Source organism: Heterodontus francisci, chromosome 10, assembly GCF_036365525.1.
Source record: "Heterodontus francisci isolate sHetFra1 chromosome 10, sHetFra1.hap1, whole genome shotgun sequence".
NCBI classification, from domain to species: Eukaryota; Metazoa; Chordata; class Chondrichthyes; order Heterodontiformes; family Heterodontidae; genus Heterodontus; species Heterodontus francisci.
In genome coordinates this window covers 26,722,215-26,747,072 of record NC_090380.1, presented here as the reverse complement: position 1 = coordinate 26,747,072, position 24,858 = coordinate 26,722,215, and the positions used below count along the sequence as shown (strand labels likewise).

At 45.4% G+C, this 24,858-nt stretch overlaps 1 protein-coding gene across 1 annotated transcript in view; it reads left to right on the top strand.

Moving 5' to 3' along the window:
- Positions 1-24,858, top strand: part of cab39l (calcium binding protein 39-like) — a 94,901-nt gene that overhangs the window by 23,857 nt on the left and 46,186 nt on the right. The window contains exon 4 of the mRNA XM_068040301.1: positions 18,508-18,672. Within this exon, the coding sequence (XP_067896402.1) occupies positions 18,508-18,672 (165 nt within the window). The remainder of the gene's footprint in view (positions 1-18,507; positions 18,673-24,858) is intronic.

The window sequence follows — 24,858 nt, the reverse complement described above, 5'->3', positions numbered from 1 at the left end:
ATGAAAACAAATTCATTTTAAGAAGTAAATTTAATTATTCAGCTTTGTAATTTTAAGACTGGATGGGGGAAAAGTAAATGGTAAGCAAATTTCACACCCTGGGACCAAGTTATGGCCGACCTAGCTGTTCAATAGATAATTTGTCACCCATTTAAAGAATATGATCAACACTGGAATCTGAGTAATATAACAATTGGCCAAGTATGTTCTTGAAGCTATTTGGATTTTGAAAAAAAAAAGCTAGAATGAATAGAAGTTACACTGGAAGATTAAAATCATGGTTGTAGGTTGTTGAAAGAGAATATTTTCTTCTAGAAAGATGGGGAATATGTGGGAACTGAGTATAAAAGGTGAATGAGTAGAATTACTTAACTGCAGTTAAGTAAAGCTTTCAGATTTAATTGAAACGATGTTAAAGAACTTTGTAATCTATTTTTAAATGGGTTGCTGACTGAACGTACAATAATACACTTTGTGTCTAGAAAGGTTGGTTGCTAGAAGCTTTAATGCAAAACTTGGGAATACTTTCCTAAATCATTGGGGTCTGGCAAATGAAAGTTAATTGCTCTAACTGTACTGCTTAACTAATGTACTTTTTCCTGAATGAAGAGGGCTGCAGAGTCTGAACAGGGGATTTTGTATTTGCTGAGTGTTGATAAAATTGTTTACATTGTGTATGTGGCCCACAACAGCATGTGACACATGCTTACCTTGCATGTGTGGAAAACAGGATTCATGAAACTGCACTCTTTTTAACAATACTCTATAAAAAAAAATATTGGTTTGATCTATTAAGAGATGATGCTGCATATGGAATTATTGATGTGACATTCACTTGGTAAGTTAAGAGGTCTGTAAGCTTGATGGGCTTCTTTTATTCAGTGCTGTTATATTGTCAACTTTCTCTCCCCACCCTGATTTTGTGCAGGTGCTGACTACTGGGGTGCAATTGAAAAAGTACTGGTATCTTGCCCATGCAACCATTCTTTCTGTGAGCTTAGATACAGTGATGAGTTTCTGAATTCTGTCCTGTCCTGATGTGTGTACTTCCAGCAGGTTTGCTGGATGGCATCATATTCAAGACATTTTCCGTTGCCACCTCCTTTCCCTTCTCCTAGCCTAGGTTAACTAAATCACCTCAATTTCACAGTTTGCAAATGACAAAACTTGGAAATGTAGTAAACAGTGAAGAGGACAGGAGCGGACTTGAGGAGGACATAGGTTGATGAAATGGACAGACACGTGGCAGATTCAATTTAATGAAGAGAAGTGTGAAATGATGCATTTTGGAAGGGAGGTTGAGGAGAGGTGATATAAACTAAATGGTACAATTTTCAAGGGGTGCAGGAACAGAGACCTGGGAGTTCGCACACGCAAATCTTTGAAGGTGGCAGGACAAGTTCATAAGGCTGTTTTTAAAAGTAAAAGCATACAGAATCCTGAGCTTTATAAATAGAGGCATGGAGTAGAAAAACAAGGAAGTTATGCTAAACCTTTATAAACACTGGTCAGACCTCAGTTGGACTATTGTATTCGATTCTGGGCATCATACTCTAGGAAGCATGTCAAAGCTTTGGCGAGGGTACATAGGAGATTTATTAGAATGGTACCAAGGATGAAAGACTTGAGTTATATGAAAAGACTAGAGAAGTTGGGGTTGCTTTAGACATGATGGAGAGAAGAATTGATAGAGGTCTTCAGAATTATGAAGAGTTTTGTTGTGTACATAGGGATAATGTTTCTATTGATAGAAGGATTAGTAAGCAGAGTACACAGATTTAAGGTAATTGGCAGAAGAACCAGAGGGGAGATGAGAGCATTGTTTAGACAAGTGAGTTATGATGATCTGGAATGCAATGCCTTAGAGGTTAGTGGAAGCAGATTCAAAAATAACTTTCAAAGAGAAATTGGGGATTTACTTGAAAAGAATTGCAAGGTTATGAGGAAAGAGCAGTCTTCTTCTTCTTTGACCTCCTTGTCTCGAGAGACAATGGGTAAGCGCCTGGAGGTGGTCAGTGGTTTGTGAAGCAGCGCCTGGAGTGGCTATAAAGGCCAGTTCTAGAGTGACAGGCTCTTCCACAGATGCTGCAGATAAAATTGGTTGTCGGGGCTGTTAGACAGTTGGCTCTCCCCTTGCGCTTCTGTCTTTTTTCCTGCCAACTGCTAAGTCTCTTAGACTCGCCACACTTTAGCCCTGCCTTTATGGCTGCCTGCCAGCTCTGGCGATCACTGGCAACTGACTCCCATGACTTGTGATCAATGTCACAGGACTTCATGTCACGTTTGCAGACGTCTTTAAAGCGGAGACATGGACGGCCGGTGGGTCTGATACCAGTGACGAGCTTGCTGTACAATGTGTCCTTGGGTATCCTGCCATCTTCCATGCAGCTCACATGGCCAAGCCATCTCAAGCGCCACTGGCTCAGTAGGGTGTATATGCTGGGGATGTTGGCCACCTCGAGGACTGCTGTGTTGGCGATACAGTCCTGCCACCTGATGCCAAGGATTCTCCAGAGACAGCAAAGGTGGAATGAATTGAGACGTCGCTCTTGGCTGACATACGTTGTCCAGGCCTCGATGCCGTAGAGCAAGGTACTGAGGACACGGGCTTGATGCACTTGGACTTTTGTGTTCCGTGTCAGTGCACCATTTTCCCACACTCTCTTGGCCAGTCTGGACATAGCAGTGGAAGCCTTTCCCATGCGCTTGTTGATTTCTGCATTGAGAGACAGGTTACTGGCGATAGTTGAGCCTAGGTAGGTGAACTCTTGAACCACTTCCAGAGCGTGGTCGCCAATATTGATGGATGGAGCATTTCTGACGTCCTGCCCCATGATCGTTTTCTTGAGGCTGATGATTAGGCCAAATGCGTTGCAGGCAGCTGCAATCCTGTCGATGAGTCTCTGCAGACACTCTTCAGTGTGAGATGTTAATGCAGCATCATCAGCAAAGAGGAGTTCCATGATGAGGACTTTCCGTACTTTGGACTTCGCTCTTGGACGGGCAAGGTTGAACAACCTACCACCTGATCTTGTGTGGAGGAAAATTCCTTCTTCTGAAGACTTGAACGCATGTGAGAGCAGCAGGGAGATGAAGATCCCAAACAGTGTAGGTGCGAGAACACAGCCCTGTTTCACGCCACTCAGGATAGGAAAGGGGTCTGATGAGGCTCCGCTATACAGAATTGTGCCTTTCATATTGTCATAGAATGAGGTGATGATGCTTAGTAGCTTTGGTGGACAGCCAATCTTTTCTAGTAGTCTGAAGAGACCACGTCTGCTGACTAGGTCAAAGGCTTTGGTGAGATCAATGAAAGCAACGTAGAGCGGCATCTGTTGTTCGCTGCATTTCTCCTGTAGCTGGCGAAGGGAGAACATCATGTCATTGGTGGATCTCTCTGCTCAAAAGCCACACTCTGCCTCAGGGTAGACACGCTCAGTCAGCTTCTGGAGCCTGTTTAAAATGACTCGAGCGAAGACTTTCCCCACTATGCTGAGCAGGGAGATTCCACGGTAGCTGTTGCAGTCACCGCGGTCACCCTTGTTCTTGTAGAAGGAGATGATATTGGCATCGCGCATGTCCTGTGGCACTGCTCCCTCATCCCAGCACAGGCAAAGCAGTTCGTAGAGTGCTGAAAGTATAGCAGGCTAGGCACTCCTGATTATTTCAGGGGTAATGCCGTCCTTCCCGGGGGCTTTTCTGCTGGCTAGAGAATCAATGGCATTACTGAGTTCCGATTTTGTTGGCTGTTCGTCCAGCTCATCCATGACTGGCAGAGACTGGGCTGCACTGAGGGTGGTCTCAGTGACAACATTTTCCCTGGAGTACAGTTCTAGGTAGTGCCCCACCCAGTGGTCCATTTGCTTGCGTTGGTCAGTGATTGTGTTCCCTGATTTAGATTTGAGGGGGGCGATCTTGATGGTTGGCCTAAAAGCTCTCTCAATGCCATCAGTAGAGTGGGATTAATTTTCAGTTCTGAATACCTGAGGAAAGTGATGTTCCACCAGGGGAGTACAGCCAGAGCTAAGTCCATGGCACCACGGGTGGCTCAGCTGCATAGTGGGGTACAGGGAACACTGGAAGAGGCATAGTGATAGGTGATTCAATAGTCAAGGAACAAATGGGCATTTCTGTGGCCGCAGACGTGAATCCAGTATGTTGTGTTGCCTCCCTGGTGCCAGGGTCAAGGATGTCACTGGTGCAGAGCATCCTGAAGGGGGAGGGTGAACAGCCAGCAGTCATGGTCCACATCGGAACCAATGACATGTGTAGAAAGAGGGATGTGGTCCTGCAGTCAGAATTTGGGGAGCTAGGTATGAAATTTGCAAGCAGGACCTCAAAAGTAGTCATCTCCAGATTACTCCCAGTGCCATGCGCAAGTGAGTATAGAAATAGATAAGACAGATGAAAGATGGTGCAAGAGGGAGGACTTTAGATTCTTAGGACATTAGGTTCGGATCTGGGGGAGATGGGACCTGTACAGGCCGGACAGTTGCAACTGAACAGAGCTGGGACTGAGTTCCTTGTGGGACGTTTTGCTAGTGCTGTTTGGGAGGGTTTAAACCAGTTTTGCAGGGGGGGTGGGGACCTGAGGATAGACTCAATTGGGACAAAATCAGAAATGATGATGGATGGCAGAAAATTAATGGATGAGTTTGGAAGACAGAGGAAACGAGGTTTCGAAAATTTTGAGAGTTTGGCAGTGCTCAATGTACTTCAATGCATGGCGTAGAACCAATAAAGCAGATGAGCTGAGGGCATAGATAGACACATGGCAGTATGATATTATACCTATTCCAGAAACATGGCTTAAGGAGGGACAGGAATGGCAGCTCAACGTTCCTGGTTGCAGGGTTTTCAGACGCGATAGGGAGGGGGATAAGAAGGGGAGAGTGGCAGTTTTGGTCAAGGAAACTATTAAAGTTGTGAGGAGGAATGTTGTGTTGGAAGGTTCATCAAATGAGGCCATATGGATTGAGCTAAGGGGCGATCACACTGCTGGCAGTGTACTATAGACTCCCAAACAGTCAGAATGAGATCCAAGAGCAGATGTCTGCAAATCTCTGAGAAGTGCAAGAACAGTAGGGCAGTAATGGGGGATTTTAACTAATTCAATATTAACTGGGTTGTTTTAGTGTGAAAGGAATTGAGGGAGCAGAATTCTTGAAGTGCATTCAGGAGAACTTTTTCGCCCAGTATGTAGCAAGTCCAACAAGAGAGGGAGCAGTTTTGGACTAAATTTTAGGAAATGAAGCTGCATAGGTCGAAGGAGTGCAGTGAGAGCGCATTTTGGTGGTAGTGATCATAATTCAGTCAGTTTTAACATAATTATGGAAAAGGACAGCGAGAGAACAGGAGTTTGAGTTCTCAATTGGTAGGCCAATTCTGCTAAGCTGAGGAGTGATTTAGCAAAAGTGGACTGGAAGCTACTTGAAGGTAAGTAAATCAGTGTTCGAGCAGCGGGAGGCATTTAAAGGGGAGATTCAGGGGTTCAGAGTAAACGTTCCCACAAAGGAAAAGGGTGAGACGGCCAAATCTAGAGCTCCGTGGACGTCAAGGTGCTTACAGGGTAAGATAGGGCAGAAAGGGAAAGCTTATGTCCGACACCGAGAACACAATACAGTAAGCTGAGAGGAGTATAGAAAGTGGAGGGGTGAAGTCAAAAAGGAAATTAGGAAAACTAAGAGAGGGCATGAAAGAATATTGGCAAGCAAAATCAAGATGAACACAATGATTTATCAATACATTAAGAGTAAGAGGATAACTAAGGAAAGAGTAGGGCCCATAAAAGACCAAAAAGGTAACCTATGTGTAGGGGTGGAAGATGTTGGTATGGTTCTTAATAAATACTTTGCGTCAGTCTTCACAAAAGAGGGGGGTGATGCAGATATTGTAGTTGAGGAGGAGTGTGAAGTATTGGATGTTATAAACATAGGGAGAGAGGAAGTATGAATGAGATTAGCATGCTTGAAAGTTGATAAATCACCAGGGCCAGATGAAATCTACCCCAGTCTGAAAAGAAGCAAGAGAGGAAATAGCAGAAGGTCTGACCATCATTTTCCTGTCCTCACTGGATACAGGTGTGGTGCCAGAGGATTGGAGAACTGCTAACATTGTACCTCTGTTTAAAAAGTGAGCGAGGGATAGACCAAATAATTACAGGCCAGTCAGTCTAACCTTCGTAGTGGGCAAATTATTGGAATCTATTCTAAGAGACAGGATAAACTGTCACTTAGAAAGGCACAGGTTAATTAAGGATAGTCAGCATGGATTTGTTAAGGGAAGATCTTGTTTGACTGACTTGATTGAATTTTTTGAAGAAGCAACAAGGAAAATAGATGACTATAGTGCAGTTGATGTGGTCTACATGGATTTTAGCAAGGCTTTGGACAAGGTCCCACATGGCAGGGAAATGCAACAAGTTGGATATAAAATTGACTGTGACAGAAAACAAAGGGTAATTGTTGACTGGTGTTTTTGCGACTGGAGGGCTGTTTCCAGTGGCATTCCGCAGGGCTCAGTACTGGGTCCCCTGCTTTTTGTGGTATATATTAACGATTTGGACATAAATGTAGGGGGCATGATCAAGAAGTTATCAGACGACACAGATTGGCCGTGTGGTAGATAGCGAGGAGGATAGCTGTAGGCTACAAGAAGATATTGATGGTCTGGTCAGATGGGCAGAAAAGTGGCAAATGGAATTCAGCCTTGAGAAGTGTGAGGTGATGCATTTGGGGAAGTCCAACAAGGCAAAGGAATACACGATTAATGGGAAAATGCTGAAGAGTAGAGGAAGTTGAGTGAATGTCCACAGATCCCTGAAGGTAGCAGGTGGTTAAGAAAGCATATGGAATCCTTTCCTTTACTAGCTGACGTGTAGAATCTAAGAGCAGGGTAGTTATGCTGGAACTGTATAACTCTTTGATTAGCCCACAACTTGAGTACTGTGTGCCATTCTGGTCACCTCATTACAGAAAGGATGTAATTGCACTAGAGAGGGTACAGAGGAGATTTACGAGGGTGTTGTCAGGACTGGAGAAATGCAGCTATGAGGAAAGATTGGATCGGCTGGGGTTGTTTTCCTTGGAACAGAGAAAGCTGAGGGGAGATTTGGTTGAAATGTACAAAATTGTGAGTGACCTGGATAGAGTGGAGGCGAAAGACCGGTTTGTCTTCGCAGAGAGGTCAGTGACAAGGGGGCATAGATTTAAAGTGATTGGTAGAAAAATTAGAGGGGAGATGAAGAACTTTTTCACCCAAAGGGTGAGCTCACTGCCTGAAAGGGTTGTTGAGGCAGAAACCCTCAACTCATTCAAAACTAGTCTGGATATGCACCTCAAGTGCTGTAATCTGCAGGGTTACAGACCAAATTCTGGAATGTGGGATTAGAATGGGTGGATTGTTTTTTGGCTGACACAGGCACAATGGGCCAAGTGGCCTCTTTCTGTACCTTAAACTTTCTCTGATTCTAATTAAGTGTGGTTGATGTCATTGTACATGGCGTACATACCCATTTAGCCATTGGGCAGGGAGAGGAATCCATGCCTGAGGAATGGGTGCAGTTAACAATGTTTCCCTGCATAGCAACAACTTTAGAGTTGAGAATGTTGACAGGTTGGGTGTTGCCAGTATATATTTGCAAGTTGATCCTGTATTTACAGATGATAATGACAAAAGGCAGCACATAAATGAGGAATATGGAAGCTTGAGGAAACTGGGAGAAAACTGCAAAGGCGCAAAAGCTATTGCAAATGTTGAGCTGGCTATGTTAGGACAGATAGGGATGGAAGCAACAACCTGTGGTCCACATTGGTGGATTACTGATGAGAGGTGGTGGAGGATGAACAAATCAACCATGTCAAAAGATTGCAGAGAGGTCAAGGAGCAGTAGCATGTCACGCTTACAAGGATATCATTGATGATTTTGAATATGATCTCAGATGGTGGGATGGAAACCAGGATGAGGGAATTTAAACCAGTTGGAGTTGGCTGACTCATTTCAAGGATCTTGAAGAGAAAATTGAAGTAGGAGATGGTTTGTAAATTGGGGGTTGAGGTTATTTTTGGAGATGGGTGATTACAATGGCTTTGAAATGAGTAAAGCTGAGGTTGGGGAAGTTGAATCGTAGAGACACGATGCCTAGAAAGGGGTGAGATGGGAAGATAGTGGGAAGAAGGATTGACCCAGCCATTTTGGTCTAGTTTTGGGAACAAAATATTCGATGAACTCCTCCCATAGGACCTTAGAGGTAAGGAGAGAGAAGCAGGATGCAGTTGATGAAGAGAAGCTTAGGATTGTCTTTATCTGATCCTGGAGTCTTGTATTAACTTGGCAGCAGAAGGCGAGAGCTGATCATGCTTGAAGTGAGGTTGGACCTGCCAGGTGGTAGATTACAGAAAATAAACAGAAAATGCTGGAAATACTCTGGGTCAGACAGCATGTGTGGAGAGAGGAGTGTTTCTGTATCCACAGATGCTGGCTGAGTATTTCCAGCATTTTCTGTTTAATATTTCAGCTTTCCAGCATCCACAATATTTTGCTGGTGGGTTAAGAAACTTGCGTGCTCAAGCCTAGGCTGTGGCTTGATGTCACAAAGGTTAATGGCAGGGTTGAGAGGCTGTGAGGGTTCTAGCAGCGACGAAGGCTTCGAAAGGTGAAGCAAGGCAGCTGTTTAGCAGAGCAATGGAATCAACAATGTTGTGGTGGGACAGATAGAGTTGGACATTAGAGGCAGTGCTTGTGGGAGGTCGGATGTGTGCAGGTTTCTCTTTTCCCCCCCCCCCCCCCCCCCTCCCCTCCCCTGCCAGAACAGATGGTGAGAATAGAGATTGGAGACAGACAGGAAATTGTTGGTGAAGGAGGCAAGGAAATGATTGGATGTGGTCTTGTTACTAATGGTTTAATCTGGTTAGGGTGGGGGGTTGAATCAGGGTGTTGAAATCAAAGAAGTGGTGGGGGGAGGGGAGTAGGAATTTGTAGGGTGAAGTCTGTGGATGAGTCATTCTATGTGCAGGCTGCTAGAGGAGGAGAATGGGAAAGAGATTTGACCAGAAAATTGCCAGAGGGCTTTCTGAGTGGTACGGCAATGAGCCAAGAAAGTGGTTTGGGCACGGAAAGTTTATCTGGGTGGAGTCGTCTCTGTAAAGGGAGATATTGAATTATTTCAGATGCTGTAGAAAGGGAGTTTCTGTAGAAAAATTGTGTAGGTTTTTTTTTTGCACAATCTACCTGTGTGGATTTCCTAGCAGTTTTGTGAAGTTTCTGGTTGTCAAACACTGACTAACCAGAGAAACTGGTGCTGGTAGAAACATATATAAGATCATGGTACCTCTGATACAAGCTGCACCGATTAGTTTATTTTACAATTCAATGTTTAATTGTCGGAGAAATTTTTTTCTAATTTCTTTTTTAGCTGTAATGTTGCAGCAAAACTGAAGGAGGGTTGGTCAGCTTTATATTGTTAGCCTAAAATGCCTTCTATTTAGGGTGTGTCTCATCTACTCCAGTCGTCTTTGCATAATCTTGTTTAAAATAGCATGAGTGTGCTGTATCACATACTAATTTACAGCTGCCTGATAAAACATTGCAGAATGAATTTTTGGTGCCATGGGAAGCTGACTATTAATTAATCCCAAATGATAACGATGTTCAGTGACATTTGGGGGGCGAGAATGAGGAGAAACATGGGTGATAATCTATATTAAATTTTCACATTTTAAACTTTGAACAAGCTCAAGTCTAAGCAATAAAACTCTATGCACTCCACCCACATTTAAAATGAAATTTATAGAGCAACAAGGTTTCCTCCTTATAACTGTGATGCTGACTATAGTGAAAGTGGTGAGTCTAACAAAGTACCCTGAGAATATTTTTGATGTAACTGTTTGATTCCCCCTCCTCTCCTGCAAGCACTGATCCCTATTTAGGTATAGTTTCACAGCATTGGCAGCTCTCCATAGCACCTCACCAAAGTGACCATTGTTCATCATCTGTGAGCCAAGACTGAGTGTTCGCAAGCTATTTGACGATATGGTTGTCACAGCCGAACTTGAGTCGCTCTTCACTTGATCTCTTACTTTTCTTGAGAAAAAGTGAAGTGGCCAGTTGCGTTCAAAGCTGCTATCGGTGCAGTTAATTTGGTGCAATAACAAACAGGGCAGATTGCGGCTTTGAGACTGCAACAAATTTAATTGAGTCACGCTATCCCTGTTTTGAAATTAACTGATGTGTGACATTCCACTAATTGCCTTGTCCAGCTTTAATACACATATACAATGCCTGCAACCTGTGGCTTTTAAAAAATCTCTGCAATTTTGCTTTTTTGTGAAACAACTCATTCCTAAATCATTTACGAAGAAGAAAAAAAATGACATCTTCTGGAGTATCTTCAACATCTTTTGATCATATGGTTAAAACTGAGTTCTGTTCTTCTCACCAGGTTTGGGCTACTTAAGTTTTTCAGTACACACTTCTGTTTGGACCACCAGTTGGTATTCTTTTTGAATGTATACTATTTTGAAATTGTTCTCAGCTGTGTTGACTGGTTTCCAACTGGAATTTCAGGTTAATTCTTCACATTAAAATACCCATCATAGTCATATGAGTTACATTTTTACCTAGAAAGCACTGCTGTTTAATTTCAGTTTGCAGTGTAATGAGCCCAAAGTCGCCTTCTAGTTCTTTTGGGTGAAGATATTGTCTCGTCATTATATCTGTCATAAGTTAGTGCAGCATTGTTCCTGCAGACCGCAGAATTATTTTGTGTATCACGCACAACAATTTTAGGCAGTCTCACCATTTGATTCCCAGTGGTACATTGACCAATACCAAACTGAATGCTGCAGCAGATTACATTGCCTGAATGCAACCTACACTGCCACCATTTCATAAGTAGCAGGTTAATGTCATTCAATCTGTTCCATGGTTGTATCACAGATATCAACAGCTATTACTTTCGTTTATACAGTGCCCAATGTAGAAAATCATTCCCTTGCCAAAATTGGGATGGGAGTGGTGGTGGTGGGGAAATTATGCCAAGCCATAAATATTGGGGGGGAGGGGGGCGGTGACCAAAAGTGTCAGATGAGTTATATAAACAGTCATAAGGGAGGTGGAAGGGCAGAGGAACTTCAGGAGGGATTTCCAGAACATTGGGCTAAATGACTAAAGACACGATTGTCCCTGCCACGCCCCCCCCCCACCCCTCCACAACCTGCCCGCAGTGGTGGGGTGAAGGGAGGAGCATGCACATGGAATCAAAGTCTGAGGGATGCAGTGTTCAAGGAGGGGTCTTGTAGAGCTGGATGAAGTTATAAAGATTAGCAGGGAGGAAGGTTTTAGGTTCTGGGGCAAGTGGGGCCTGTACAGGCCAGGTGGGTTGCAACTCTGAGCTGGCACCCGTGTCCTTTGTGGATAGGTTGATTAGTGCTGTGGGCAAGGGTTTAAACTAATTTGGCAGGGGGGTGAGCATCAGGATGTAGCGTTAGAAAGGCAAAACAGGTGCACAAAGGATTTGGAGAGACATGGGACTAAAGTAGGAAGTAGTATGGTATTGGGTAGGATCAGACTAAAAGAGAACATAGGAAGGTTAGATGGGTTTGCAGCGCATGTATAAATGTGCAAAGCATGGTAAATAAGGTTGGTGAGCTGTCGGTGCTAATAGCCACATGGGAATATGATGTGGTAATAATGGAGGCCTGGCTCCAAAAATTGCATACTAAATATTCCTGGATACAAGGTGTTCAGGAAAGAAAGGAGGGGGGAGGCAATATTAATCAGGGAGAATATTGTAGTGTGCGCTGGAGGGAGCGGACATCCTGTAGCAGTCAAGGACAGAATCTATTTGGTTAGAGTTAAGGAACAAAAGAGGTGATGTTGCACTACTGGGTGTATCCCTTAGGTCATTAACTAGTGGAAAGGATCTGGCGGAGTAAATTTGCAGGAGATTAGAGAGTTGCAAGAACTATAGAGGAGTGATAATGGGGGACTTCAATTATCCTAATATAGACTGGGACAATAGTGCAAAGGGCAGGGGGGGCGGTGGGGGGCAAGAATTTCTGAAGCGTTCAGAAGAGCTTTCTTGATCAGTATATTTCTGGCCCAACAAGGTAGAAGGCTTTGCTGAATCTGGCTGTGGGAATGAGGTGAGTCAAGTGGAGCAAGTGTCAGTAGGGAAACATTTGGGGAACAGTGATCATCAGCTTTGATTAGCTATGGCAAAGGACAAGGAGCAATCTAGAGTAAAAATAAGTAATTGGGGAGGGCCAATTTCAGTGGAGTGAGAACAGATTTTTTCTGGGTGCATTAGAATCAAAGGTTGGCAGGCAAAAATATAGTCAAACGATGGGCAGCCTTTACAGAGGAGATGGTTCAGGTACAGTCCAAGTACATTCCCACGAGGAGGAACGATAGGACAACTAAAACCAGGATTGCTTCTGACAAAAGTGAGAGTAAGATGAAGCAGAAAAAGGAGATGAATGACAAATGTCAGTCAGGTTGAACCAGGCTGAATATAGACCGTTCAGAGGGGAAGTGAAAAGGAAAATAAGATGGGCAATGAGAGAGTATAAGAGACTAGCAGCCAACAAAAAAAGTGGAAAAATCTTCTCTTGGCATATAAATATAATTAAGAGGAGGGTGGGGCTAATTAGGGCCCAAAAAGGAGACCTATGCATGGAAGCAGAGGGCATGGCTAAATAACTAAATGAGTACTTTACATTGGTTTTCACCAAGGAAGAAGACCCTGCAAAAGTCACAGTAAAAGAGGAGGGAGATGAGACACTGGATGGGCTAAAAATTAATAAAGGGGAGGTACTGGGAAAGCTGGTTGTACTTAAAGTTAAGTCACCAGGTCTGGATGTGATGCATCCAAGGTTTCTGAGAGAAGTAAGGATGGAAATTGAGGAGGTAATGGCCATAATTTTCCTGTCCTCTAGATATCAGTGTGGTACCAAAGGACTGGAAAATTGCAAATGTTTACACCCTTGTTCAAAAAACCCAGCAATTACAGGCCAGTCAGTTTAACCTCAGTGCTGGGAAAACTTTTAGAAATGATAATCTGGGACAAAAGTGTGGATTAATGAAGGAAAGCCAGCTTGAATTTGTTAAAGGCAAGTCGTGTTTAACTAACTTGATTGAGTTTTTTGATGAGGTAACAGAGGGGGTTGATGAGGGTAATGTGATTGATGTGGTGTACCTGGACTACCAAAAGGTATTTGATAAAGTGCCACATAATAGGCTTGTCAACGAAGTTGAACCCCCTAGAATAAAAGGAGCAGTGGCAGCATAGATATGCAGCTGGCTAAAAGAGAGGAAACAGAGTAGTGGCAAATAGTTGTTTTTCGGATTGGAGGAAAGTATACACTGGGGTTCCCAGGGGTTGGTACTAGGACTACTGCTTTTTGTGATGTATATTAATCACTTGAACTTGAGTTACAGGGCACAATTTCAAAATTTGCAGATGACAAAACTTGGAAGTGTAGTGAACAGTGAGGTGGATAGTGATTAGATGCTAAAAGGGCATAGGCTAGTCGAATGGGTGGACACGTGGCAGATGAAAGCTGTTGCAGAGAAGTGCAAAGTGATGCGTTTTGGGAGGAAGATTGAAGAGAGGCAATACAAGTTAAAGGGTACAATTCTAAAGGAGGTGCTGGAGCAGAGGGACCCTGGGGCAATATCTACACAAATCGTTGAAGGTGGCAGGGCAGGTTGGAGAAGTGATTTAAAAGGCATGTGGGATCCTGGGCTTTATAAGTGGAGGCATAGAGTACAAAAACAAGGAATTTATGATGAACCTTTATAAAGCACTGATTCAGCTATAATTGGAGTATTGTCCAATTCTGGGCACTGCACTTAGGAAGGATGTGAAGGCTTTAAAGAGGGGGCAGAAAAGACGTTTCCTGGAATGAGACATCAGTTATGTGGTTAGATTGGAGCAGCGGAGGTGGTGGTTCTGGGAGCAGAGTTGGTTGAGAGTAGATTTGATAGAGGTGTTCAAAATCATGGGTCTAGACAGAGTAGATGGAGATAAACTGTTTCCATTGGTGGGAGGGTTGAGAACCAGAGAACACCGATTTAAGGCGATTGGCAAAACAATCCAAGGTGACGTGAGGAAAAACCTTTTTTTTGTAGTGAGTGGTTATAATCTGGAATGCACTGTCTGAAAGGGTGGCGGGGGCAGTTTCAATCTTTGCTTTTGAAGGGGAATTAGACAAGTCCTAGAACAGAAAACATTTGCAGGGTTACAAGGAAAGGGCAGGGGAGTTGGACTAGCTAGATAGCTCATGCAGAGAGCCAGCACAAACTTGACTGGCTGAGTGCCTGTCTCTTGTACTGTAAAGCATTCTTAGAGGGGCAAGGCTAGGAAGAGATTTAAAAAAGATGGTGAAATTTTTCAATTTAAGAGGGACTGGGAGCCAATGTAAGTCAGTAAGGATGAGTGATAACTTACAAGGATTTGGGATAGGGTAGGTGCGAGCAGTGGATTTTACAATGAGCTGTCATTTACAGAGGATGGGAGACCAGCATTGGAACAGTCAAGACTGAAGATTTTGGCAGCAGATGGATGTTTCGGAGGTAGAGGTGGGCAGTCTTTGTGATGGGGAGCATATGGAGTCATGAGCTTAGATTAAGAACAAAGAACAGCACAGGAACAGGCCATTCGGCCCTCCAAGCCTGCGCTGATCTTGATGCCTGCCTAAACTAAAACCACCTGCACTTCCGGGGACCGTATCCCTCTATTCCCATCCTATTCATGTATTTGTCAAGATACCTCTTAAACGTCGCTATCGTACCTGCTTTCACCACCTCCCCCGGCAGCAAGTTCCAGGCACTCGCCACCCTCTGTGTAAAGAACTTGCCTTGCACATCCCCTCTAAACTTTGCCCCTCTCACTTTAAACCTATGTCCCCTAGTAACTGACTCTTCCACCCTGGGAAAAAGCTTCTGACTATTCACTCTGTCCATGCCGCTCATAACTTTGTAAACCTCTTTCATGTCGCCCCTCCACCTCCGTTGTTCCAGTGAAAACAATCCGAGTTTATCCAACCTCTCCTCATAGCTAATGCCCTCCAGACCAGGCAACATTCTGGTAAACCTCTTCTGTACCCTCACCAAAGCCTCCACGTCCTCTGGTAGTGTGGCGACCAGAATTGCATGCAATATTCTAAGTGTGGCCTAAGTAAAGTTCTGTACAGTTGCAGCATAACTTGCCAATTTTTATACTCTATGCCCCGACCGATAAAGGCAAGCATGCCGTATGCCTTCTTGACTACCTTATCCACCTGCGTTGCCACTTTCAGTGACCTGTGGACCTGTATGCCCAGATCTCTCTGCCTGTCAATACTCCTAAGGGTTCTGCCATTTACTGTATACTTCCCACCTGCATTAGATCTTCCAAAATGCATTCCCTCACATTTGTCCAGATTAAACTCCATCTGCCATTTCTCCGCCCAAGTCTCCAACCAATCTATATCCTGCTGTATCCTCTGACAATCCTCATCACTGTCCGCAACTCCACCAACCTTTGTGTCGTCTGCAAACTTACTAATCAGACCAGCTACATTTTCCTCCAAATCATTTATTTATACTACAAACCGCAAAGGTCCCAGCACTGATCCCTGCGGAACACCACTAGTCACATCCCTCCGTTCAGAAAAGCACCCTTCCACTGCTACCCTCTGTCTTCTATGACCAATCCAGTTCTGTATCCATCTTGCCAGCTCACCTCTGATCCCGTTTGACTTCACCTTTTGTACCAGTCTGCCATGAGGGACCTTGTCAAAGGCTTTACTGAAGTCCTAAGAGTTATTAAGAGTTGTATAGGATGCCTTGATTCTGAACAGTTGGCTGAGATGATAGTTGGTGTGGGGAATGGGGTTGGCGGCAAGGGTACAGAGTTTGTGACAGGGGCTTCAGTCTTGATGCTTAGCTGAAGGAAGTTGAACCTCCATCCAGATTGGCATATTAGAGGAGTAATCTGACCACATAGAAGCAAAGGTGGTGGAGTGGCCAAGCTGGGGAAGGGAGGGTGGCCCTTCTTGAGCATCCGGAAGCTGATCCCGTGCTTATAGATGTTGCAACTACCCACATGTGGGTGAGTAAGTGTGGGGGGAGGGGGGGGTCCAAGGATGTGAAGGACTCTGGAGGGGCAAGGAGAAGCCATTGCTGGAGATGCTCTGTCTGTGATTCGATTGGTAATAGTGGAACCAAGTGTGCCCAGTCCCACCAAACTCGACCTCGAAAGAAAGGTTTTGGAGGGTTTTTTTATTCATTCATGGGATGTGGGCATTGCTGACCAGGCCAGCATTTATTGCCCATCCCTAATTGCCTTTGAGAAGGTGGTGGTGAGCTGTCTTCTTGAACTGCTGCAGTCCATGTGGGATAGGTACACCTACAGTGCTGTTAGGAAGGGAGTTCCAGGATTTTGACCCAGTGATGGTGAAGAACGGTGATATAGTTCCAAGTCAGGATGGTGTGTGGCTTGGAGTGGAACTTGCAGGCGGTGGTGTTCCCATACATTTGCTGCCCTTGTTCTTCTAGGTGCTGGAGGTCGCAGGTTTGGAAGGTGCTGTCTAAGGAGCCTTGGTGCGTTGCTGCAGTGCATCTTGTGGATGTGGTTGATCATGCCAAAAGATGCAGATAGCTTCAGGAGGGATAATGCAGCCTGGACACAGTCACTGAGAATGTGGTTTGCATTTTAGTGAAAACCATTTCAATGATATGGCAATGCAGAAATCTGATGGTAGACCTTCAACATGGAGTTGTGGATGAAATGGGTACAGATTTGTGAAGCAACGAAATGTTCAGAAACTTTGAAAGAGAGTTTGGAGATGGGTCGGTAGTTTGAGAAGCAGCAATTTTGAAAGAGAAGGGGCCTTTGCCTGAGGAAAATGAATCATTCATATTGTCATAATATTGAAAACATAATCAAGACCACTACAAGAAATTGTCTTGTTTATTAAGCGTTACTATCTAGATTTAATTGCTGCATAAGACCTCCTCTTTGGCAGATTTGGTTGTTTTGGGCCCTGCAAAAACGCTACCCACCACTTCCTCCTAAATATGTATGACTTTGGTATGTTTCTGTAGTATGTGGAGGATTAGGTGGTTACGTTTTTCTTTTTGAAGAGGGTGGTGCAAATGTCAAGTGGTAGCTAATTTCAGGACAAAGCACTGGTGGCGTATGATTGGACCATGTGACAGCACCTAAATTCAACATCACTGTGTTTTTCTTTGCATGCAATGTGCATGATTTCCTTATCCTTTTAAGCAAGCTGATTCTCCTGTGGAATGGGGAAGGTACATGCCATTGATATAGAGACAATACAAACTAGATCTTTTTGTTGCACCTGGCAGAGATGAGATGCCTTCTCCCACTAGAAGTGGAATCGTGCCACACTGCATCTAAAGCATCGAGAGTAACGTTCACAAAGGCTTGGCAGCTGATCACTTTTCCAGCTCATTTGGTGAGGGTATCCCATTCTTTGGCCTCCTTATCTCGAGAGACAATGGGTAAGCGCCTGGAGGTGGTCAGTGGTGTGTGGAGCAGCGCCTGGAGTGGCTATCAACGCCAATTCTAGAGTGACAGACTCTTCCACAGGTGCTGCAGATAAAATTTGTTTGTCGGGGCTGTTACAGTTGGTTCTCCCCTTGCGCCTCTGTCTTTTTTCCTGCCAACTGCTAAGTCTCTTCGACTCGCCACACTTTAGCCCCGCCTTTATGGCTGCCCACCAGCTCTGGCGATCACTGGCAACTGACTCTCTCATGACTTGTGATCAATGTCACAGGACTTCATGTCGCGTTTGCAGACGTCTTTGAAGTGGAGACATGGACGGCCGGTGGGTCTGATACCAGTGGCGAGCTCGCTGTACAATGTGTCTTTGGGGATCCTGCCATCTTCCATGCGGCTCACATGGCCAAGCCATCTCAAGCGCCGCTGACTCAGTAGTGTGTATAAGCTGGGGATGTTGGCCGCCTCGAGGACTTCTGTGTTGGCGATACAGTCCTGCCACCTGATGCCAAGTATTCTCCGGAGGCAGCGAAGATGGAATGAATTGAGACGTTGCTCTTGGCTGATGTACGTTGTCCAGGCCTCGCTGCCATAGAGCAAGGTACTGAGGACACGGGCTTGATACACTTGGACTTTTGTATCCCATACAATATAAGTATTTCCAATATAATACTTCAATACTTGAGTAAGCTTGACAGTATGGTGTCAATATTAAATATTTGGAAGTGATACTGCAATACATTTTATATCCTAAATTAGTCACTTAACTTCATGATTTTCGTGATTTATTGTCTGAAATTAATCTTACAGCTGCACATTAGGATAGATGCATTACCAGAGAGTTCTCCACCAGTTTCCTAATTTGATGTTTTGCTGATTTTTATATTTTGACCTAATTGATCTCTATCCATATGTTGCTACCTTTACTCTTCTCCCCCAGTTGTACTTTGGAAACCAGCTTAATTTATCTTTATCTTTCTTCTTCCTTTGACCTTAGGCCTCCGAAGAAGTGTCAAAATGTCTGCTAACCATGAAAGAGATACTATGTGGTACAAATGATAAGGAGCCTCAGACTGAAACAGTTGCACAGTTGGCACAGGAACTGTACAACAGTGGATTGCTGATCTCGTTAATTGCGCATTTGCAACTGATAGACTTTGAGGTAAGTAATCCTGGAGCAGCAGTGTATTTTGCCCCTATGATAGCTGTGCTGCAATGAAAGAGATGTTTCAGGTAGCTGAAGTTTAAAAGGCTAGTCTGTTGTTTTGCTATTTATCACAGAATTACAGAATAGTCTTCATCGTCCAGAGCGTCCGCGGCCACGGTGTGCGGTAAGTCCAGTGCAGAGAGGCAGGAGCAGCGGAACCCTAGGGTAATAAGACCTAATACAGAGGGGAAGCATTGAGAAAAAGGTGCCCCCGAACACGTAAAAAGCCACGACCCGGCCCCAGTTGACTCCATCGCGGAACGGCTCCTCGGCCACAACTTCAAAGCGCCCGCGGGAGATGTGCGGCTCGTAGTGCATCAGCAGCGCAATGTCGGCAAATTTCTGCTGATACTGTCGCCCACCTCCCGGAGGACGCAGATGAGCTGTGACTCCTAACTGCAAAGCTTTTATGAAGATATGAAACAGGTTGCAAAACAGACCCCTGTGGGACTCCACTGGTAACATTCTCCCAGGCTGATGATTGATGTGCGGCAGTGGTTTTGTGCTGGGTTATGAACCATTCCCCTTTGTCATCTCCATTAGTAATCCTTATGAGGAATCCTGTTCAACACAGCAGCAACCAACACACCAGGCACAGCGAGGTCTTCTGGGATGGTGGGAACTGATGAAATGTATTATTACCTGCGACCCCTTCCCCCTGCAGCCCCCTTCCCAGCTCCCCCTTGCACCCCCTTCCCTCCACCCCTCCCCCTTGCACCTCCTCCTCCCATCGGCATCCACCTATGCCTGAGCAGGGGCCCTAACAACCCCACTGCCCTGTGGGCGTCTCAAGAGTCCAAGGCTAAGGGAGTAAACCCTAACAGAAAACCCAGAGCAGAACCCCGTAGGCGGTCATGTGTCACCTTTGGCATGTTTCCGGCAGTTCCTGCAGCCATACCGCTGCCAAACGTCGTGCTCTACACTCCTTTGGACCCCACCAGAAAGCCGAGGGGGGGGGTTTTGATGCTTCAGCAACTCACAACTCCCATACATTTGCCCAGGCACGCGCCATGGAGAGGTCACTCCATAGTCGCCTCACAGCGGAAGGCAGCAGTTACGGGTTATAAGTCCAGCTCAATTGGCGTAGAGATTGGGCGTCACAGGTTGCCTTTGTCGGTGGGAGAGGTCATCGCACCTCACTGGACAGCTACCGCCCGCCTCAAACTGGGCAGCCCCCGGTCAATAAGGTTCTGTCCCGCCACAGTCCACCAGCTTCAATGGGTACTTGGAGCTCAGGGCCATTGCCCGAAAAGCGGACTGCAACACCGCACCAAACAGCACGATAAAAAAAGGAAAGAAGGTACCAGCCCTTCGTTTTGCAAGCTGGAACGTCAGAACTATGTGTCCTGGCCTGTCGGAAGACCTTACACAAATCAACGATTCTCAGAAGACCGCCATCATTAACAACGAGCTCCGTAGACTCAATGTGGACATTGCAGCACTTCAGGAGACACGCCTCCCTGCGAGCGGATCTCTAAGAGAGCAAGACTACGCCTTCTTCTGGCAGGGTAGGGATCCTGAAGAACCAATACAGCATGGAGTAGGCTTCGCCATCAGCATGATAGAGCCACCTTCAAATGGCTCAGAATGCATACTGTCCATCCGACTGCTCACCGCCTCTGGTCCAGTACACCTACACAGCATCTATGCTCCAACACTTTGCTCCCCACCTGAAGTTAAAGACTAGCTCTACGCAGAACTCCATAATACTAGTAGCATCCCCAATACCGAACATCTGTTTCTGCTGGGGGACTCTAATGCCAGGGTTGGGGCCGACCATGACTCATGGCCCTCCTGCCTTGGGCACTATGGCATTGGAAGGATGAATGAGAATGGACAGAGACTACTTGAGTTGTGTACCTATCATAACCTATGCATCACCAACTCGTTCTTTCACAATAAGCCAGGTTTCTTGGAGGCACCCAAGATCACGTCGTTGGCACCAGCTGGACCTCATCGTTACAAGGCAAGCCTCTTTAAACAGTGTTCAAACCACATGCAGCTTCCACAGTGCAGACTGTGACAGTGACCACTCCCTGGTGTGTAGCAAGGTTAGACTCAAACCAAAGAAGCTGCATCACTCCAAGCAGAAGGGCCAACCGCGCATCAACACGAGCAGAATTTCTTATCCACAACTGTTACAAAAATTTCAAAATTCACTTGAAAAAGCCCTTCAAAACACTCCCACAGGGGATGCAGAGACCAAGTGGGCCCACGTCAGAGACGCCATCTATGAGTCAGCTATGACCACCTATGGCAAACACGTGAAGCGGAATGCAGACTGGTTTCAATCTCACTTTGAAGAGCTGGAACCTGTCAGAGCCGCTAAGTGCATTGCACTGCTGAACTACAAGAAAGCCCCCAGCGAGTTAACATCCGTAGCACTTAAAACAGCCAGAAGCGCTGCACAAAGAACAGCCAGGCGCTGTGCAAATGACTACTGGCAACACCTATGCAGTCGTATTCAGCTGGCCTCAGACACCGGAAACATCAGAGAAATGTATGATGGCATTAAGAGAGCTTTTAGGCCAACCATCAAGAAGATCGCCCCCCTCAAATCTAAATCAGGGGACACAATCACTGACCAACGCAAGCAAATGGACCGCTGGGTTGAGCACTACCTAGAACTGTACTCCAGGGAGAATGTTGTCACTGATACTGCCCTCAATGCAGCCCAGCGTCTGCCAGTCATGGATGAGCTGGACGTACAGCCAACAAATTCGGAACTCAGTAATGCCATTGATTCTCTAGCCAGCGGAAAAGCCCCTGGGAAGGACAGCATTACCCCTGAAATAATTGAGTGCTTAAGCCTGCTATACACTCAGCACTCTATGAACTGCTTTGCCTGTGCTGGGATGAGGGAGCAGGACCACAGGACATGCGCGATGCCAATATCATCACCCTCTACAAAAACAAAGGTGACCGCGGTGACTGCAACAGCAACTGTGGAATCTCCCTGCTCAGAATAGTGGGGAAAGTCTTCGCTCAGTCGCTTTAAACAGGCTCCAGAAACTGGCCGAGCGTGTCTACCCTGAGGCACAGTGTGGCTTTCGAGCAGAGATCGACCATTGACATGCTGTTCTCCCTTCGCCAGCTACAGGAGAAATGCCGCGAACGACAGATGCCCCTCTACATTGCTTTCATTGATCTCACCAAAGCCTTTGACCGCGTCAGCAGATGTGGTCTCTTCAGACTACTAGAAAAGATCGGATGTCCACCAAAGCTACTAAGTATCATCACCGCATTCCATGCCAATATGAAAGGCACAATTCAGCATAGCGGTGCCTCATCAGACCCCTTTCCTATCCTGAGTGGCGTGAAACAGGGCTGTGTTCTCGCACATACACTGTTTGGGATTTTCTTCTCCCTGCTGCTCTCACATGCATTCAAGTCTTCAGAAGAAGGATTTTTCCTCCACACAGGATCAGGTGGCAGGTTGTTCAACCTTGTCCGTCTTAGAGCGAAGACCAAAGTATGGAAAGTCCTCATCAGGGGACTTCTCTTTGCTGACGGTGCTGCATTAACATCTCACACTGATGAGTGTCTGCAGAATCTCATCGACAGGTTTGCGGCTGCCTGCACTGAATTTGGCCGAACCATCAGCCTCAAGAAAATGAACATCATGGGACAGGACGTCCGAAATGCTCCATCCATCAATATCGGCGACCACGCTCTGGAAGTGGTTCAAGAGTTCACCTACCTAGGCTCAACTATCACCAGTAACCTGTCTCTCGATGCAGAAATCAACAAGCGCATGGGAAAGGCTTCCACTGCTATGTCCAGACTGGCCAAGAGAGTGTGGGAAAATGGTGCACTGACACGGAACACAAACGTCCGAGTGTATCAAGCCCGTGTCCTCAGTACCTTGCTGTACGGCAGTGAGGCCTGGACAACGTATGTCAGCCAAGAGCGACGTCTCAATTCATTCCATCTTCGCTGCCTCCGGAGAATCCTTGGCATCAGGTGGCAGGACCATATCTCCAACGCAGAGGTCCTCGAGGCGGCCAACATCCCCAGCTTATACACACTACTGAGTCAGCGGCGCTTGAGATGGCTTGGCCATGTGAGCCGCATGGAAGATGGCAGGATCCCCAAAGACACATTGTACAGCGAGCTTGTCACTGGTATCAGACCCACCGGCGTCCATGTCTCTGCTTTAAAGACGTCTGTAAACGCGACATGAAGTCCTGTGACATTGATCACAAGTCATGGGAGTCAGTCGCCAGCGATTGCCAGAGCTGGCGGGCAGCCATAAAGGCGGGGCTAAAGTGTGGCGAGTCGAAGAGACTTAGCAGTTGGCAGGAAAAAAGGCAGAAGCGCAAGGGGAGATCCAACTGCGAAACAGCCCTGACAACCAATTTTATCTGCAGCACCTGTGGAAGAGTCTGTCACTCTAGTATTGGCCTTTTATAGGCACTCCAGGCGCTGCTCCACTGACCACCTCCAGGCGCTTACCCATTGTCTCCCGAGACAGGGAGGCGGAAGAAGACAGAATAGTTACAACACAGAAGGAGGCCATTCGGCCCATGTCTGCACTGGCTCTCTGGAAGAGAAATTCCCCCAGTCCCATTCCCCTGCCTTCTCCCCATAACCCTGCACATTCTTCCTTTTCATATACTGTCTTCCCTTTTGAATATTCAATTGAACCTGCCTCTATCACGCTCTCAGGCAGCGCATTCCAGACCTTAACCACTCACTGCATGAAAAAGTTTTTTCTCATGTCATTTTTGCTTCTGTTACCAAATACTTTAAATCTGTGCAGTCTCATTCTCGATCCTTTCACGAGTGGGAACAGTTTCTCTCTACTCTGTCCAAACCCCTCATGATTTTAAATACCTCTATCAAATCACCTCTCAGCCTTCTCTTTTCCAAGGAAAACCATCCTAATTTCTCCAATCTATCTTCATAACTGAAATTCCTCACCCTGGAACCATTCTTGTGAATCTCCTCTGTACTCTCTCCAATGCCCTCACGTCTTTCCTCAAGTGCGGCGCCCAAAATTGGACGCAATACTCCAGCTGAGGCTGAACTAGTGTCTTTTACACGTTCAATGTAACTTACTTACTCACTCTGGTACTCTATGCCCCTATTAATAAAGCCCAGGATACTGTATGCTTTATTAACTGCTCTCGCAACCTGTCCTGCCACCTTCAATGACATATGAACCCAGGTCCCTCTGCTCCTGCACCCACTTTAAGGCAAAATTAATTTACAGTTTTCATTGTCTTAGACATTGGATTTTATTTGAGATGGAGGGGAAAATGCTTAAAATTTGGGTTTATGTTTAGGACGTCTCAGTTTAAATTGCAAGGCCTATGTTTAACACCAGTGAGTGAATAAGTGAAAAAATTCAGTCAGATGAGCATAACTTGCTGAAAGAGCTCTAGATGTAGTTTGTAACAATTAAGATAAAATAAGGATATTGCTGCTCCTGCTGAATTTTGTTTCATATTTTATTTTATTTCACACACCAGTTACTTTGTTCCTTCTGAAGTTTGATTACCCTAAAACACCAGATTATTTCTCTGAAAATTTGTACCTCTAGTATCTGTGTTATCATTTGCACATTGTTCATTGTACTGACTGCCTCCTTGACCGGACAGTTTAGTCATCTTGACCTGCCGCAGACTTGTGCCCTCACAAGTGAAAAGATAAAAGAAAAAACATGATGGACAATGAGATGTTTTGGATATGTATAGGGCACCTCCTTGTTTTGGGGCTTATACTGTGTCAAATAATCCCAGTTTATAGATATTTAGTTTTTTTAAATAGTGCTTTGGTTTCCTAAGTAACCCAAGCATATCTTTGTGACCTTTGAAGATAAAGCCCAAGTTTGTTGTCAACTTCAGTTTGCTTCTAGATTGTGAGTGGAGGGGCTGGACTTATGAACAAGCTAAGGTGAGGACTGGGGTCTTTACAAACTGGATAAAGTCTGGGACCTTCAAGTGGCAGATTACCCTGCTGAAGGGAGGAGTACTTTTAATGTAAAGCTTCAGAAAGTTTCTTTGTAAAGCTGAGAAATTCAGATTTTTATTCCAGATGTTTGTTGGGAATAGAGAACTTTCTCCATTTATCAACATTGAGCACTCCCATGTATGTGGCGTGCCACATGTAAAGCTCTGCCTCAGCTTTGGAAGCCTA